This window comes from Chamaea fasciata, unplaced genomic scaffold (assembly GCF_029207755.1).
Source record: "Chamaea fasciata isolate MVZ Bird 193981 ecotype frontalis unplaced genomic scaffold, bChaFas1.0.hap1 SCAF_1, whole genome shotgun sequence".
Classification (NCBI taxonomy): Eukaryota; Metazoa; Chordata; class Aves; order Passeriformes; family Sylviidae; genus Chamaea; species Chamaea fasciata.
Genome location: NW_027094086.1, coordinates 27,688,583 through 27,708,421, shown reverse-complemented (window position 1 = coordinate 27,708,421; position 19,839 = coordinate 27,688,583). Strand labels below are relative to the sequence as shown.

Here is a 19,839-nt window from a genome sequence, read left to right as displayed (position 1 = left end):
GAAAATTCTCCTGAAGCAGAAAAAATCAAACAAAGGAATAATATGGCAGCATCAACTTTCTCTAACATTCTAAAAATTGAAAAGGAATTGTACAAAATGTGGAATCAAAACCTCATGACTGGAAGTAGAAAAGAAGAGCAGAGTCATCCTACAGGATGTCAGAAAGGCTGAAGCACATAACAATATAAAAGGTAACAAAAAGATTGTCATTAGAGTAACATCCTCTGATTTTTAGTTAGGAAGAAAAAAAGAGCAGATAGTAGATCATGCAAAAAAGGCTTTTTTTACTTCATCAAAAATGGTCAGCTGACCGGCTATTAAAGAAAATCAATTTTTTACTAGAGGGTATGCAATTAAAAGATTGTCTAACCGGTGTTTTACTAAGTGAATTTGATGGAAATTATCTGATAGCATTCACTGTAGTGTGTTCAAAGGACTAGCTGAATCTGTGAATGTACTATTTGTGGTTCTTTCCAAAAACTTATGGAGGTCTGGCAAGGTAAAGAAACAGTGGGTATGGAAATATATTTTTAAGAAGAGATCCAGAAAATTATTAGGTCAGACAAGCTTTGATTCTAAGAAATGTACTAGAACACATTCTTAGAAATCAATTTATCAAGACCAAGAAGTTAATAAATTGGTTCAAAAATCAGGAGTATATTATCCTGAAGAAATATAATTTCCTTCTTTGACAAGACAGAAAATTTAGTGTAGAAATAGATACGCTATATGGTCATTGTCATGGTTTAGCAATGACAGTCTCAATTTAATGCCCATTGAGAATCTCCCAAACGAGATTCCGCTTGCTCACTCCCACTTCTTTCCTTCCCCCTTCACACTCTGGGAATAGAGTTGAGAATTGGAGGCACAAAGGAGTGAAAATTGCAGTTCGAGACAAGAGCAATTTTCTGGAAACAGCAATAAGATTTTAAAAAAGGGAAGAGTACCAGCAAAAAAAAAAAAAAACAAAAAAAAAACAAAAACAAAAACAAAAACAAAAACAAAACAAAAAAAAAAAAAAAAAAAAAGAAACCAAAAACAAAAGGTATAAGACAGAAAAACTATTTACATGGAAAGCCCATGACCAATACCAACCAGCCTTTCCACACCACATCACACTTTCTCACAACTGGAAAAGGAATGCCTTTGTTTCCAGAAATCAGAGAAAAGGTCCTTTTCCCATGTCCCTGGCAATGATGTAAAATGGTGTTCTACAATAATCAGGTCATGGGCAGGCCCGCTCAGCAAAGCACACAGCAGCCCACAACTCCTGGGCTCAAGCTGACACCTTAAATGACACCTTAAGCTTTAGCTTTCATACTTGCAGATTCTATGTTACCTAGGGAAGCAATTTTGAGCCTCATATTAAGTGACAGTAAGCCTTCTTCACAGGGTTGGTAGACAAAACAAATCCCTTTTCTGCTGAGAACCAAGGACAACTCTCCAGTCCAAAAAAATAAACAATGGTGGACAGAAAGCGAGGAACAAGAAGAATGAGACCTCACAACCTGAAGCTGTAACTGGACAATTAAACCCCAATATGAAAATGGACCAAAACTGATAAAAATGTAAGACCTCATGACTGGCTGGCCATTGGTGTGTGGCATTTTGTAGTGGACTCGGGGTGCAGACTTGGTCAGGCTCCTGTCCTGACCAAGGTGGATCCTGGAGGCCTTTCAATAAATATCTACTTTAGTTCTGTCCAGTGTCTGTTTCGGGTCAGCCTTCCAGGTAACAAAACAATCTGATCTGTGGACTCAGTCTCCCATTACCTGGGGTAGCTGTGGTAGCTGGAACCACAGGCACACACCACCACACCTGGCTACTGTAAAAAAATAACTCTGTCCTGGACAAAACTGGGACAGTCATTTAAACAAGCTTTGACAGCTTTCAGTTTTCATAAGAATGTTCAGGAAAATTGTCTGGAAGAAGCTGTCTTAAGGTAGACATCCAGTGGAAAAACAGTGACTGTGTACAACAAAGTATTAAGGATAACAACTGTTAATTGTTCCATTTCCTTTGTTAAAGATTTTTAAATGGTATTTTTCATATGTGAGACAACATACAGAACAATTTTAAGATAAGCAAGCAGGACTGCTGCACAGGCTTGCAGGACTTTATTTACTTTGAAGTACTTGAGGCTTCAAAAGTGTTCAAAGAAATTTGCACCTCTGAGAAGAAGTTTGTATCACATTTATAGGTGGATATACACATAAGTCATTAATACAGAGCAACTGATGTCTATGATGTATTATATTCTCATAAGTTGCTTGTGTGCCCGTCATTAGATTAATTTTTTCCTAATGGTATAATGCTAATGGTATAATACTCTTTAATATCTCAGTTCGGGATCTACATTCCTTTATTTAACTTTTCTAGTTTTATGATCTATGTGAAATTAACATTTTAATTTAATCTTACCTATGTGAAATTAAGCATGAGCCTAAATGTGAGATACACAACTTTTTTTAGGTCCAAGACAGATAAGTAAATAATGAAAAACTTCCATTCTTTGTTTAGGCCTTAAAAGTATTTTGAGTACATTTAGTCTTTGCTTCAGAAAGCTGTTAAACACATTATTAATTTTAAGCATGTTCATTGAATATTTTAAATTGTACTTAGAGTAGTGCTCAGGGATCAATTAAATACTAATATAACTGTACACTCCATCAGCATCCATCCTAATTTATATTACTGTTCAGTATGTGAGGGGGACTTAAATCCCAGAAGATTCAAAATTGTTCCGAATTTTCTTTTTAGCACACCACTTCAGCAGAAAATCACAGGCTTAAAAAATCTGCATCTTAAAATTGTTTTGCATTTTGTTGTATTGGTCTAGCCTCCAGCAAAATTTAATTGTACTGGCACGTCTTAGTATCTTTGAAACACAAGGTGAAGAATAAAGGTGCTGACACAAATCTGTTAAAGCCCTCTTTGGCAACAAAGTTTTGGTAAAATAAAACATCACACTTTGTCTTTTTAATTTAGTGATGTTTTGATCAATATTTCACTAAAGCAGCTCTGCATCACCATATGAAAGCCCATTTACTGGGGTTTTTTTTCCTGTGTTTATTCTCCAACATACCAAAGAACAATCAACCATTAGTACTTTGATGGACTATTATTCTTCTTCTCTACATCATAAAATGTTTTAATCATTTGTTGTTCATTTCAACCCACTACCAATATGGCATATTGAATACATGCCTGAAAATTTTTTCTCCGTTTCAGAAGCCTTTGTTTCAGTTAATGAAACTAGATGAGTCTCTTGGAGCTGCTGACTCAGGAGGCTGTTGACAGTGTGCAACCATTCCCATTTGCTCAAGGAGTGGACCCAAGCCGCAGGACAGGTGAAGCAGAGCCATCATGCACATGCTGCCTTCTCTCAGGACATGCAGCATGTTCTTTCTCTGCAGCTGTCAGCTTGGGAGCTGGCTAAAATTATTCTGTGGCACCCCTCTGGTAGGAACAAGGTTGAGAGGGTTTGAGAAGGGTGACAAGGCCACCTACTTTTGAGTCTTTTGTAAAAACAAAACCAGTGTGCTACAGGCTGGCATAATGGTGCCATTTGTATTGCCATGGAAATGAGCACAGTTACTTCAGGCTCTGTTGCATGAGGTGGTGGTGAGGATCTGTTGGAGACCACATGGGGCATGGGGAGCCAAAACCAGTGTAGAGGTACTAGGACAACTGAGAGCACAGTGTCCCAGATCACACCCAAGTCTGTCTTCTGAGAAAGCTAGTTACCTGACCAAAGAAAAATCCTCAGGGTCAAAGTGATATTTGTACAACATGGGAAAGCAGGTGACTAGGATTTGGAAGAAAAATGGAAAGGCAAGATACTGGGCACTGCCAGGGTATCTAGTCAACCTCTTTGCTCCACATAGTTTAGTGGACCTATAAACTTTTTCAAGACTATTTTGTTTAAGAAAAATAATACCCACATGGATTATTTTCACCCTTGCCAAACTACAAGTTTCTTTGGAGGGCCACAAGCAAAACTGTCTGGCCCCAGTGCCGCATCTTGAAGACTCAGTGGGGGGTTATTCAATCCACAGTTCTCCAGCATTCCTACTGCTGTCTGAGCATGAAGCTGCCTAGCCTAAGATCCGTCCTGCTGAGGCACCTTCTGGACTGAGACAGTTAACAGCATGTATTTTGTGAATAGATTAAGAAAGTCAGGAATAACTGTGGGCAATAGCCTCTCACTGTGTTGGCTTGGCTGGAATCAGAACCACCCACTGGTGTTGAGTTCCCACAGCACTGGTCAGATGTAGTGTGCAGTGACCCTTCAAAGGCTTCCCTCCAGGACAAGTTTTTTCCCAGCTGTTTTCTGAACTTTCAGGTGTACTGTTGAGCACTCTCTGAGTGATATTAGATAGCACAGTCATTTCCCATTACCAATCACTTTTCCACGTAATGCAATTGAAATGTATGTTCAACACGCTCAGTTTAACATGCTACTAATTGCCTGTATTAAACAACCTTTACTTTACAATTTCATAACTTTCATGGCCTCTGGAACAAATTATTTTTTTTGAAAGTCTAATATTAGTATACTGGAAAGGGATGTTCTTTAATTTACATGGTATGATTATTTTTTATGTGAATGTTACTTTTTTATTGACACAAATATTTTATCAATTTCCTCAGCACATTTTACTTTTATAATCTCTGCCACAAAACTGATTGAATTATGTTGCACAACTTGCATTTCCTTTGGTTTTTCAGTCTTAGAGCAGAAGCTGAAAGAATTGCTTGCAGTCATTCTCTACTTGTTTTCTGCTTCTATTTTAACTATCATTTATTGTAACTATCATTTGTAGAGTTTGGTGTGGTTTGGTTTGCCTCAGAGCCACCCATTATTTTGAGCTGCTATCCTGAGCACTCCTGAGCACCCTTCATTTCAGGAGAAAGCATGAAAAGGACACTGATGAGCAACTTGATTGTGTCTTCTAGTACAGGAATATTCTTGAGATCATTCCTCCCACTTGAAAGCATTAACATAAACTCAACAAGTTCTGTGCCAAACAAGCAATACTATTCTATTAGAATACTGCAGTATTTTGCATAATTACTGTCATAATATGTCACTGTTACTGTATTATCAAACTTTTTAAACCTGGCATATAATAAAAATAACTGCAGGTATAAGCATCTTTCTTAATTGAATACTGTCCTAGATTTCCAAAATTTTTTTCTTTACACTTTCTTTTTATTAATGAACTTGTGTGTCCATCAGTATTAATGACCTACAAGACACTAAAGACACAGTCCAGAAAACAGAAAACAAACCTGACCAAGTATTTTCTGAAATTTACTTTTGCATCAAATTGTGGTTACAACTCCTACCTTATTCAATATACTGAATGAAAAAAAAAATATGCTTATGGAACATAATTTTCTATCTCTATGTCATATTAAGATTATATAGTGTATATTTCTTTTGAATCAAAGTGATTCTTTTTCTACAGAAATGTGTCCTGATGTTTTTTATTACCTTTCTTCATGAAAAAAGATTTTTTATTTCATTGCAGTGGAGTGGATCGAAGATAAATGTTGCTCTGCAGCTCTTCTGAAAAAAAATTCAGCTTCCATAAAAAAACCCCCACATTTCTAGGCATGTTTAAATAGAGAGAAGTTTAAGTCCAGTAAGATACTAGTTACATTCATTTCATCAATGAATGTTGCCTGTGGTCACATTTGAAACAGCCATTACTGTAACAGAAAAAATATAATTTAGTTTCAAAATCTTATTTCTACAGTATAAATTTTGCTTGTGCTGAGATTTTAAATAGTATTCTCAATTACATTAAAAATCTTTAAAAGTACAAATAAAAGGCTAAGCAGATCCTGTGATTCAATGTGATTTAAATCACTTTTTGTTTGTTTACTCATTTCCTTTCAAGAAAAGACTCCCATGTCAAATAACTAATATTACAGGAATAGCAAAAAAAATCTGCTGAGGTAAGGCAGCACATCCAGGTCCTCATTTCTGAATTATGGTGGTGTAATTGCAATCAGTTTAGTCCCATAGATTTTTAAAACAGTACTTGTGCTCAGACAGGCTGGGACAGGCAGACAAAAACTTAAGTTTGCCCTTGCACATTATCCGAGTATGAATGTGTAGCACTTCATAGCTTTAGAGAGGGGGCAAACGGGGGAGAGAAAGATATCTCAGGTCCTTAGCAACAGCCAGGAAATTATTTTCTCTTTATTTTGAAATAAATCACAGATAAAGAAATAGATCAAAAGACAAAATGAAACTGGCATCCTGATTTCTTTATTCAGTCATATTATTCCTAATCTGTCTGGCAACTCCAACAACAATTAGGACAACAAAACTCTTTTTTTTTCTTAATCTTCCTATTCGCTATTTTAAAAATACTGCGAACTCCCCTTAAAAAGGGGACAAGGGCAGGTTTTGCCTCTCAGATCATCACTAGATGGTAAATCTTACATTTTCTCATGTTTATGTGCTTTTATTCACCATCAGTTTTTAAACTATGGCCTTGACATGGATCTGTTTAGAAGTAGGTCCTGTGTAAAGACTAGCGCTTGTTATTCCTTAAACTTATACACTCTTTCCTCAGGTTTTTTTCCCTGTGTTAAGAGGAAGTGACTCCAACTTATACACATCTGCACAGGAGCTGAATCCCTCTTCTTATCTTAGTGCTCTTATTCTTGCATAACATGATATATGATATCATACGAATTATATAGTCTTCTTCCACAACAGCCCAGACACCATAACCACACTCATGCCCGGAGAGTAGCAAATTTGGAGGATAGTCTGTTCACTTCTTATTGTTGGGGTTTTTCCCAGTGTTTAATTTTCTTACTTATTTTTTCCTTCTGCTACAAAACTTGAAGCAATATGCTACAGATAAAGTATCTAACTGTAAACTTATTATTTTCCATGGTTTTTAATTACTGTATATAGCACAGCAGAACAGACAATTTCTGATTGCATTGAAATTATTATGATTCCTTTCTTGTCCAATTGAAATTATTGTCACTCTTTCTTATCCAAGAATTTTGGCTGCTAATATAAATGAAAAAACTTTGGCTTATAAATCAAAAAGTAAATTCCTAAAATATCCAGAGTATTGATGGATTTGCCTGCAGGCAAACAGAAATAGTAGTTTTAGTCATGCATTTGCTTTAAATCTTACCAGCCTGAGCCATATTCCTGTCCCTTATTACATGCGAGATTTATACCCTTTATTGCTACATGGATTCCTGCATTTAATTTAAGAAACAAACCAGTTTGGACTCAACATGTTGTTCTCCATATGAAGATGATGCCTTCCATAGGTATTCTGCTGTGTTTCAGTTAGGCTAAAAACATTAATGCCTTCAACTTGTTTGAAAAAATCAGAAACTGACAACATGGTATTTTTTCTACATTTGATTTTAAGTGAAGAGGGCATCATGGAAACAGTATCAAGATTTGCAGACACTGCTGTTCAGAAACTGTCTTGTTAAGTCTTAAAAGTAAGGACATAGGTTTCATGACAAAGAATAGAGAAGGGTCTCTCCCAGCATTGCAAATGAACAGAGGAATTCTTAATTTTCAGGAATTTAGTAAACCCTTAATTGCGGCACAGCAATTAATCAGAGATGCAGAACTCTGTGCTTCAGAGAACCACTTAGTGGACTTGCAATTAGGCATCAGTTCTCACATAATGTAACACCTCTAATTATGTAGAAGGCTGTAATTTGGTCTGGGAGCTGCTGGTGTACTGCAAGGGCACTGTTTAAGTGGCTTACAGAGAGCAAGAGAAATATGATGCTGGGTTATAAATTTAGTACTCTGTGAAAAAATAAGGAAGGTTGGATAAATGAGAGACTGTAACACATTTTAATGTTTTATGAATGATACTAGAAGAAGAAATTTAAAGTATACTTAATTTGAAAGAAAATGGATTGTTAAGTAGGATTACAAATAGCATGGAAGGCTATGTGCAACAGAAAGGGACAATAGGAACATATTATTATGCAGTGAATTATAAAACTAAAATTATCATGCATCAGTGTTTTTTGTTGAATTCTGTTGGTCTTGGAGCATACTGTCTGAAAATATGTTATCCACCCTTCCAGAAGTGATACTTAGTGCTGTTGACACATAATGTCTAATGTAATTTTATTTTTTAAAGAATAGGTTACAAAATGCGTGCCTTTTTTGGTATTGCATGCCGGTATTCCCAAAATTTCTGGCAAATGCATTGCCTATTTTATAGAAAAGTAAAAACTGTGTTTCATAATCATATGTGATTTGACTCCTAAGAGATGAGCATTTTCTAATACCTATTGGCATAAAAATGTATGTTGCATTTTTCAGTTTTGCATGAGTGAGATTATTCTAGGAAACAGCATGACAAACATGAATCTTACACTGTTAGAGAAGTGACCCTCCTGTAACTGCTTTAAAGTGTTAGTAGTGTCATTGAGGGAAAAAGGATATTAAGCCTCTACCCTTGGGATCCTCAAAGGCAACGCATGCATTAACTTTCATCTATTTGTTACTGCAAATAGCCATGCAGAAAAGTAGTATTGATTGGTACATTAGATCAGTCAACACTGTTTTGTTCAACCCACCCTGAAGAACCCATTCCAGATGTTTTTAGATCAGTGCATATTGACCTGAGTGTTCTTACTCTGTTTTAGAGCAGAAGAGGGTCAGGTGAAATGAACCTCGTGCAAAGAATGATTAAACCTGGGAGGAAAAGAACTCTAAGGCACACTACTTAGATCAATTTTATCAAACTTCCATCTTTTGCTTGGAGCTTTTTTTTTTTTTTTTGCAAAATTCAGCAACTAGTTAAAATCACAGGAAAAAGTAAATAAGAATTGACAGTGGCATGGAGTTATTTTCATTTTTCTGGTTTTGTTTCCTTTGCTTTCTTGAACAAAGGTATCAAATTGAGCATGTTTTGAGTTTGGGAAACTTGCAAGAATCTCACTATGAATCTTAGAGTGAATTGCTTCATGACTGGAAACATCAAATAGATGTGATGTAGGGGTTAAACACAGCTTAGTTTATCACTCTGTTTGGCAGCAGAAGACTTCTCTTGGGTAGCATGGGAGGAAACTGGAATCTATTGCTATCTAAGAAGTTTTTCAAGGATTTCAAAGAATCAATTTTACTCAAGTCACACTTTAGCTTTCCTCAGGCATACCACCAGGATTTAGCCAACTATGACAATCCATGCCACTGTTTATGTTATCTTTGCAAGTTTTGGATTCATAAAGGAAGATGCAGCAAAATCTAACCCGTAAGATCAGATAGGATACATCTTTTAAAGGAATTAGAGCTTTTAGGTTTCCCTCTCTTCTTGCTGCCTAAAATTTAGGTCATCCATTTATGAGTATTATTGTTTTTTCCTTTAGTTTCTCTTAGTTCTGCATGCCACCCTTTCCTGCCACATCCCCAAAACCCTTCCGTCACATGTTATAACAGTAATGCATTCAGTATCCAATATGACAGTATATATTGTATTGGTATATCAAAATAAACTTTTTCACATGTTGGTTTGTATCTTGTCCTAGCATCTTGCTGCTGAGAAAGTTAGTACAGGGAAGAGGCATTCTCTTTAAAGCACTTCCTCCCTGTATGTAAAGACAACTTTTATTCAGTTTTTCAACTGTCAAACTTCAAAGATAACTCCAAACAGATTACTAATTACATTCTACTAACTAATGGTGAAAAGGTTATCTATCCTAACTACCCATGGGGTAAAAAATTCCTAGAGTCTCCTGAAATCTGTATTATGAAAATAATTTCATGTTTATAAGTGATGTAAGATACAGATTTTGATAGGAAACTAGCTAAATTTGGCCATGTGCTTTGTACATCTGATACATCCGATACTACTGATGCTACCCATCAGTACAGACTGACATCAGGAATTGCCAAGAGCATCCTGTGCTAAGTGTCCTCTCAAAATCTTCTCCTGCAGATAGTGCTATGGTACTACCCTGTCATGGGGTTAGGTTCTCACTCAAACTGGCTACATAAAATGCACTGTATCAATACTCAGTGATTTTTGCAGAGTTTTAAAAAAATAGAATAGAAATTATTTTAATTTATTTTAATTTAATTAATTAAAAAAACCTTGCACTTATTTTCTGTTGCCCAGACATATAAAATGCTTAAAAATCATGTAATAAATAAATAAATAAATAAATAAATAAATACATATTCCATAAACATATGGAATACGTATATATACTTATTGCAAATATTCCATTTCTTTAATTTCAAAACACTGAAAAGACTAAAGGCACTTCGATCTTCCAGCATATTAAATGCAGAGTAAGTACATGAATGCAAACCAAACCCAAAGTTGAGCAGAAGCACTCCTAGATAGAAAATCAAGCTGTCTCATGCAGACTAACTATATTTTCAGTTTTCTCTATCACAAGAAATTAAGCTGTGTAAGATCACCTACAGATGCCTTGGGAAGTTAACTTCTTCTGCATAGAACTTTTTACTCATGGACTTGGGGAAAAACTGCTGCTTCAAGAAGTGGTTTAAGTTATTCTCAATCTTAAATAATTAACCTAGTCAAAAATCAAAAAACATTAGAAAAGATGTATCTTTTTTAATCAGTCAGAATGTGTAATGTGTTGTGATACTTTCATAAGGGACTCAATATGTATTATACATCTATTAAGGATTATGTATAGATCTGCATAGAGATCTGGTAGCCAAAGGGATAATCTTATTTGATAATCTGTTTATCCCTAGAGTGCTTACTAGTGTAGTAGCTTTCTTATTGAACAAATTCTCCAGTAATTAGTAAAATTTAGTTTTAGTTCACTTGAATATTTCAGTTGGGAACTTTGATTAACTATGATCTGAGAATAGAAGAGAGGATGTATGTGCTCATTAAAGGACACTTCTCAATCAGTTCTGAGGAAAGATCTTTTAATACGTCCCCATAACTAGCAGTCTTCTGTTACTCAGTTTTTCCTCTCTTGAAAAGTTTTTTTGCAATACCTAGCCAGATGTCCACCATTTCATATATGTATAAAATAGTTCTTGTTCTCAAATTCTCATTCTGCTTTTCTTTTTTTAGATTTCGTTACACTGAATTCAAACCAATTCTTCAATTTATTACAAAAAAAAAAAAAAAAGAATCAGATTTTAACTCTCTTCACTGGATGATTAGAACACATCTTTTAGGTACCTATCTCACATGGAGTAACACTTTTGTGTTTACATAAAATACTTTTTGCAAACCAAAGTTAAATAATGCATACCACTGAGCATTCACATTAAATAATGTGGCTCTCTTCCCATTGACATAATTCTTTGTTCATGGTCATGCTGGGGTTACATTTTATTTTCTCAGCTAGATTATGAGACTCTCATATCATGCAATATCAAGAGATTTTAAAATGAGACTAAGTCTTGCCTATCATCTGTCTTATCATTAATCCACCAAGTCAGTTATCACATCAAAGGACTAAGTTTGCACTGAGAAGTGACACTTTGAGCTCACAGTACGTTAGTTTCCACCCATGGCTTGAGTGATGTATTTTATTGTGTGTTAGAATCTTTATTTTTCAATAAATAACACAAGTGCTTGGGTCTGTGGAAGACAACTTCTCGAGGCACTGTGAAAACTAATACATAGTATTTGACATTATGCAATATTCATGAAAACAACAGTTGGTTGTTGTTGTTTTTCTAATAAGAGTTATCAATTGCAATGTTAAACACCAGATGGGAGCAGAACTTACTAAATTTGTAAGGCACAATTTTAAAAGTTTATATAAATCTGTAAATTATTCTTCCACTCCCTCTGCTTCTGACAGATTAGATCTTCTATACAGTCATTCTACCATTTATTTGTTCCAGAATATGACAGAGTTTCTTGATAAAACTTGTCAACATTTATAGAGATATTTATGGAAGCTTCAGAAGACAAAATGAACTTCTCACCCTATTCTATTTGACAATGGTTACTGACAATGTCCAGGAAAATGATCTTGGATTGAAATTAAGTCACAGAAACCAGAAAGGAAGGATTACTTAGTGTACACCAGCAATTGTCCTTCCACACTCATAGACAGCAGAAATTACATTAAATTATATTTCTTCTGTAAATTGAGACATGCTTGTATTAGACTTGCTTGCATTGAATAAAAATATTTGGAGGTAACTAAAGTTATAATACACATGCTTTAAAAAGAAATTAGATGACAGTGTATAACACTGCTAAAAATGTTCTGAAGAAACATGGGTTTTGATCACTTCAAACCACAAAGTCAACATTCAGAGAAAAATGAATCCATGTTTGATTACTGTGAATAGATACATAAATTTCTTGTGAAAGGTCCCTTGAGTTGTTCTTGTCATTTTAAAATTTAATGCATTGATAAACAGGTTGAGCCATAAATCTGAATATTCTTTCATTACACATATTTCTGCTGCATCTTTGTTGCTGGTACTTCTTCGGTTCCTAAAGCTGCACTGTGCAAAAAAGACATACTTGGAAGGTAAATAAGTCAGCCACATCAGTCAGTCTAAATATACATTAGCACTATCCTGAAGTCCAAAATGCTTTTCTGTTGTCCTGACTTTCCTATCTGGCTTGAATAAAAATGTTTCCAGTCCCCTTGAAAACTGGAGTCACCATTCATGCGTTTTATAGTCAAACAGAAAATGTGTGATATCAGCAACACACTCAGCTAATCCTCCTCAGGAATTCTGATATGAAGGTTATAACCTAAAATGATGACTCATCTAAAAAAATATTGGTTCCTGACCCCTTTCTTTGATTTGGAGAAGATGGTTTTGTTTTTTCAACACTTCAGATTAGGAATCCTAACAATTTCATTTCATTAAATGAAAATAAACAAAGTCATTTCAATAAATACCACGTATTTTTTCCTACTAAGTGCCTAAATAAGAAATTGTGTGACCACCACAAGGAAGAATATATTAATTCATAACTAATTACCATGGAGAATCCTTGGCTAAAATCCATTTGCTTGTGTACTGCATTGATATTGTTAGAAATGTTATTCACTTTGTCCTGTACACAGTTTTGGGAAGGAGAGGATTCTTTAACAAGTAATTCTATAGATATATGTCTCTTGGGTCAGGACTCAAATGCAGAAAAAGTCTTGCCTGTAATCCTAATAGGGCAATTATGCAAGAAAAGTAGAATTTACTTTGGGATCTTGCTGTTGTTCCATGATTTGTTTACAAGTCAAAGAAGAATTCACATACCCTTAGTCTAGTCATATTTCCCTGAATGTTTGTCTGCAAACCTTGAAAATTTGTCCATCGGGATGTTCAGTCCATATCAGAGATGAAATTTAGATAATCACCATTTATATAAGAAATCTTAGCAGCAAAGAAAATAATAAAATGCACAACTGGGCTAATCAGACCTTGTAAAATATCTCTCCAAGACAGGTTGCAAGTGGGATAAAACTAAATGGGAAATTTGTAGGGTCCTTATTTTAAACACAGTGTGACAGTACTGTAGCATATCAATGAGTAGTAATCGATTGCCTATGCCTGTTCAGTTTACAGTGACTGGTTTTAAATGAGCAACTTACATAGTGTAAAAATTCTTTTTCCTGCTGCAAAACTTATCTATTATAGGTAGATAAGAAAAATCTTAGCTCAAAAAATCTTAGCTGAGAATCAAAGCAAAACACCACGTCAGTCTGCCATGTCCCAGTCATGCTACTGATTAGCCTCCCTCCCTCCTGTTCAAGCTGATATATTGCCTTGGCATATTGACAAACTGATCTTTTCTCATGGGAAAACCATTTGAAAGAAAGGAAAAATCTCAATCTCTCCTGCTTCATTACCATTCCTACCTAATTTAAACATGATTCCCGTTTACTGTCTATCTTAGTATTTTTTGGACACAAAAATATACTTTTGCAAAGAAGACAGTTTCTGCTTTAAGGTTATTTCTGCTTTAAGGTTATTCCTGGAGGTCAGTCCTTCTCTAAACTTATCAGGATTAGTCTTTTTGCAATATCATATTTAATTTTTCAAGAATTCCACAAAGCTCTGGAAAATTCAGTGTACAATAGGTTGAAAAGAAAGGTAAAAATCACTTTGTATTGAAAAATGTCACCAGTAAAGATGATATAGGATGATATTTCATATTGTGTTGCAGTTTTAAACCTTTTTATTACTTTGCCATGTACTGAATTACCAAATAAAAGGCCAACAGATAATTGTATTCCTTTACTATGAGGAACACTTGAACTAATTAAAAGTAATACAGCAAATTATCTAAAACCATTTAGACAAATAGAGAGAGGTCAAACCTAGGGCAGTACTATTTAAATCAAATTGAATTCCAGCTTGAGAATGGACTTCAAATGCATTTTTAATCTCAGTATTTTGTCCACAGGGCATTCTATCACACACTCTTTATTTTCAGGTAAAATCCACCTGAATGTTCTCCATCAGGATAGTGCTAGGTCTCTCTTGATCACAGAATTTCTGTATTATGAAGTCTGTAAGTATGTTCTAGGGCTTTCATTCTTTGGTCATCTTGCTTATAGTTAATCTCTCCAGCCAAAAACTGAGTGCTTCCCCTGACTGATTCATTTCATTAAGCAGAAAAAGAGGAAACAAAAATGTGACACTAGTGCACAGAACCTGCAGGAGAAGGGTGAAACTCCCCATGAAGGACTCTGAAATTTTACTGCTCTCTGGCAGCACTGCCTGAGCATAGGGAATGCCAAGCTCAGATTTTCTTGGGACGGCCCTGACCATAAGGACATGCAGCTGTGGGCTTCTACTGTGCTCCCAGGTATATGCAAAGCTATCAGTGTTTCCTGATCTATTCTAGTTCAATGTGGATTCAACCCTAGAAAGAAATGGAATGGTGAGACATAGTCATTAGGACAATGAAAAGGGACTGTGTTTTCAATACGTTTTGGATTTTAGATGATAATAACTAAACTGGTCTATTGGAATGTGAGGTTTTTGCACAAAACCTTTACAGAATGAATGCAACAGTACTCAGCCTTTTTACAAAGAGGACTTTCATGAAACTTTTTTGTTAAAACTTTTTTACAGTACCCTTGTTTACAACTAATTATAATTGTTTTAAATTAATTATATTTCAAATATTTTATTTTGGGATTAAATTGGTTTCAGATTCATAAATTAAACATCAGTTCCACATATTATATGCTTTGCTTCATTATAAACACTTTTATTAAGGGCTACAAAGAGATATTAATGACCTGGGCATTTATTTTATGCTCTCCCTAACACAGTATGTTCAGTGGGAATTATCGCAGCAGAACATTTTTGCATATCATGTAACCACTCAAAATTACTCAGTAGTAAATTTGCTTTAAACATGTTTATAAAGGATCCTAAAATCACATACTAATGGTCCTATCAAGCAGCTGATATCGGTAAACTCACTGAAGCCAGAACACACTAAAAAATAAGGGCAGCCAGTTGGAGACATCAGAGCAGGAACACTGCCTGATAACGTAGATGGGGACGCTTATATTCGTCCTGGTTGGATGGAAACTACCGGTAGAAGTGGCTCCTGCCTTGGTGCAGGTGGTGCATCTCCTGACAGCAACAGCAGCCACAGCAGGAAGTGGGAGAGAGAGCACTTTTAACCACTTAGTTTAGAACTGGGCATGATTCTGGACCCACCAAAACACTGACACCCAGATCCAGCACAAGGCCGATTCTGGCAAATGGGACAGAAGTGCTCATAATGATGAAATGATCGTGTCATATGAGCATAGGATGCTGGAAACCAATTAAAAAAAAAAAAAAAAAAAAAAGACAAAAAGAATAAAGTATTTCTTGTTCACTCTAGCCATTCCATGCAAATATCTACGTAAGTCATCTGAATCTGTGAAATTCAAAGGGCCTAGATGTGCTACTTTGTAAATATTTGATTTCTAGACCAAAGTTCCATTAGGTAAATGGGATTTTTTCAGAGTTAAGCGCCTACTAAAATGAATCAGACCCTTCTGTTCATGATAAATTTTGTCATTAAATAAACTTGACACTGAAAATGGCTGTTTTAAATTCATTATATAATTGTTCTTAAACACAATAAGTACCTGTATTTAAAACTTTTGTTATTTGCTTGACAGACTTGAATCAAAGGAGCCTTTCCTGTCAGTTGGGTAAGTAAGAATATGTACATTTTCATGGATATTTATAAATTCCACAACCATAAAATATAATTTATGAGATTAAGTTGAGCATAAACATCCTGTTTCAACATTATGGTTATTTACTATACTTAAGCTTATGAAATGGAGGTTTTAGTCAATAAAGTCAGCAGTCAGGGATATTTTCCTTCTCAAAAAGAAACTAAGTATGTTTTGACTTTATTGACTAAATAAAACTTAAACTAAAATACATGGAGTGAAATGTTGCATTAAAAAGCAGCTGGTTTATTAATTTATTTTTGCTGACTTTACTCAGAAACCATTCTGAATATCATCTATACCACTTGTCTAAACTATGAAAAAATAATTGATAATGGTCTTTAAAAAAAAAGTGATACTTCAATAACAACAAAATCAAATTTATGAAAGAGAAAAAAAATCAAATTTTAGCCTAATTATAAATCACTGAGCTGATTTGCATCTTTCAGCCATGGTCTTCATAGTGTCACAGTCATTTAAACAGTTATATGTTCTCTATATTAAAGTTAATAACTCATCATTCTAAAAATAATTTTTAAATGTGTCACATTCTAAAAAAGTACCATTCTTTTATAAAATGTAGACTAATATATGTATTAGTGGTAATTGTCTCTATTTTACCTCTGAGTCTGAATTTTACTTTTCATGCTCAGTTTTCCTTTCAGCTTCTTTCTTTAAAACTTTCCAACATGTCCTGACATTCTCCCTCCCTGTTTTCCTGCAGAACTGTGTCTTTTTTAATGTGTCTTTACTCTCATTTTCCTTCGTTCACAACGTAATTTGCACTATCAAGAATACAAACTGCAGACAAAAGATTCATACAAAATTTCTGTTTACCATGTAATTATCAGTGACTTCCGGATTGTTGCACTAACTGGAGAACTAGGAGTCAACTTCAAATTCTGAAGTGCAAAGTAAAGTTAACATGCAAGAAAGCATGTAAATTTTGATCAAAAGAACTCAACAAATTAGCATAAACAGGATTGAGATATGTCTTGGTTTCTGTAGCAGAAAGTAATTCAGGTTTGTTTAAGTATATTTTCGATTAATTGTTTGCAGTTTCTAGTTTCTACCAACTCAAAATTATTGGAAAATATTTGGAGGGGGTGTAAAGTGTACACTGCGCTTGTTTTGCATGCTTTGAAGTGTCCAAATTTATTATCAAATTTAGTCCCTTCTGTTAATTACTCCATTACTCCATTACTTCATTACTCCAATTTGTAACTTATCCTAATGAGTTGGCTTTTTGGGGCCTCTACTCTCATAAAGAAGTGATCATCTGAAAATATCAAGTGTAAGATTAAAAAAAGAAGGTGCTTGTAATTGTGGTTGAGGAGCAAAATTCTAAGTACAAAAATCCAGGAAACAAATAAAAATACAATGTTAGCATTTATATTATTTGCCACAAAACAGTAAATCCTTCTTATCATGATCTTAAGAACTGTACTGGCAATTTTAGCTTATTTGCCTAGAAAAAAGTATTGTGTTTTGGCTTTGGGTTTGTTTCCATACAAGCAGACTGATAGCCACTGTGTAAATCCACGTTATGTCCACATAGTTGTTGTATGTGACTTTGTCTCTAAAATTGATTCCTCTTGGGAATTCTTATCTGCTCAAATAGACTTAACTTTTTTCCAGAACCTTTCAAAAGTTTGCCTGTAATGTACTTGAATTTTTTTTATGCAAGGTTATAAAAATGAAGATAGATAAAACCTTCCAGAATTATTCCCTGTGTGCTACTTTTGCCTTTTACTTCTTTATTTCCTCTACCTCCAAGGAGGGCATCAGAGGGTTAGACACCACGTTTTAAGGAGGAACCCAAGCCAACATCCACCTCCTTGGGACTACATAAAAGAGATGCTCCTCCTAGTCCTACAAAAACTGGGGAGTTCTTTTTTACAGAGAATGAGTTCTTGTGCCAGGATCTGTATCTAAATTTTTAGCCCAGACAGCTGCAACCACCAGGCTTTTAAAATACAGTAATGTTTGCAGAAGAAATGCTGACTTAACCACAATTAAGCAAATACATGGGTGCCCTTAATGGCTTTTGCAACCAGACTTGGTCAAAATACCAATCTAAATTACTTTTGGCTGCCTACAGATGGCTTGATTCTGCACACCAGCCTCCCATTCATCTATCTTCTGTAAAAGAGATTTGTTACCACATTTTCATTATGTTGCCTGCAGGACCTAATTAAGCTTTTTTCATTTTGCTGTGCCTAAGCATATGACTTCTAGGTGCTTTTCCATTGCTAATTGTTTTGGCAGGGGAAGGGAACATGAAATGAGGCAACCTAAGACCTCAAGACTGCCTCCAGGTTTTTGAGCTCTGTGTGTATGTGCAGGGTTGCAATAGTCCCATGAGAAGTCACCCAAAGGAAAATTGGCTGTTAAAATATTGTATTTTTTCCCCACCCTCAGAAAGCAGCCAGGGAGAAGTAGACCCCAGCTCGTGGTGTTGTAGTTTGTGTCCCAAATGCAGGGAGAAAACACCTCCCTTAGTAAAGGCAACTCCATTTATCATTCTTTCTGTGCAAAGAAAAGAAGAAAAACCCACTCTCCTTTACTCTATGTGCAAGGCAGGGACGTAATTTGGTGCTAAAGCCATAGTAACATCTTTCATTAAAGTCTCTAATGATAGCATTCAGGAACAAAAATTTATCAAGTATAAAGTCTATTAAGATAAGAGTATCCGAATGCAACAACATGATTTTGGGCTAAAATTCACAGTTGAATTTGATATTTGTGTTGTCTTCCTTTGCCTCTTAGAGGTTAAGAAAAAATCCTTAGGGAAGGATGAGATATTTGCTAGTGGAGAATGCTGAGTGACAGACAGGATACTTCTTTCCAGAATGTTATTTCCACACTTTTTGGGGTTTGTGTTCATATTCTACATAAGGAAGACCAAGAGGTGTCTGGACTTCCCTTCCTTTTCATGTTATATAGCATTCAGGCTCATGTACATCTAGTACATGAGCTCATGACATCTAGTATAAACAAGAAGTCATACAAATGCTCAGAGTGCCTGGAAGACTTTAATACCAGAGGCAACAGTTTTGGTAAAACTCCTCCACCAAAAATGCATCAAATTAACTTCATGAAGAAAAGTTTGAAAGGTTCAGTCTTAAATAGACAAGGAAAATCAAGAGTCTTGATAAAAAGGATATGGATACTGCAAAATGGACACTGCAAAAAGAGCAACTAAGTGCCAGCTCATTAAGTTCTCCTGCTTTGTACAAAAGATATATTATATTTTAAAAGCAATGTATATTTTAAATGCCAACATAATTTAATTATCTACATCAGCTCTCCATAGTTGGAAATTTACTAATATCAATGATGCCTATCACCTCAACAAAAGTTATCATTCTCTCTAGAAAATTAGATTGATTATTCAGTTATTAATCACCAGATATTTCTTGGCAGCTGATATATCATAGCTATCTTCATGTAAGAGTTTAGCAGTTGATAAATTTCAGCTAAAACTGCAAGCAGATTTGTAACTGGTCATCAGTCTGAGCCTTAAAACTAAAATCTCATTTTGTAAGACACAGCTAGTGCAGCATCATTTAAGGTCTGTGTTAGTATTATATGGTGAATAGAGGCCATAATTATTTTGTAACTGTGCTGTGCAGTAAATTCTTTGAATTGATTACA

The 19,839-nt window shown here is 35.0% G+C and overlaps 1 protein-coding gene across 3 annotated transcripts in view; it reads left to right on the top strand.

The window, feature by feature from the left end:
• RALYL (RALY RNA binding protein like) overlaps positions 1 to 19,839 on the top strand; it is a 381,818-nt gene that overhangs the window by 308,418 nt on the left and 53,561 nt on the right. For all 3 annotated transcript variants that reach the window (XM_066179458.1, XM_066179450.1, XM_066179467.1), the window contains one exon: positions 16,123 to 16,155. In XM_066179458.1, coding sequence (XP_066035555.1) covers positions 16,123 to 16,155 — 33 coding nt within the window. The remainder of the gene's footprint in view (positions 1 to 16,122; positions 16,156 to 19,839) is intronic.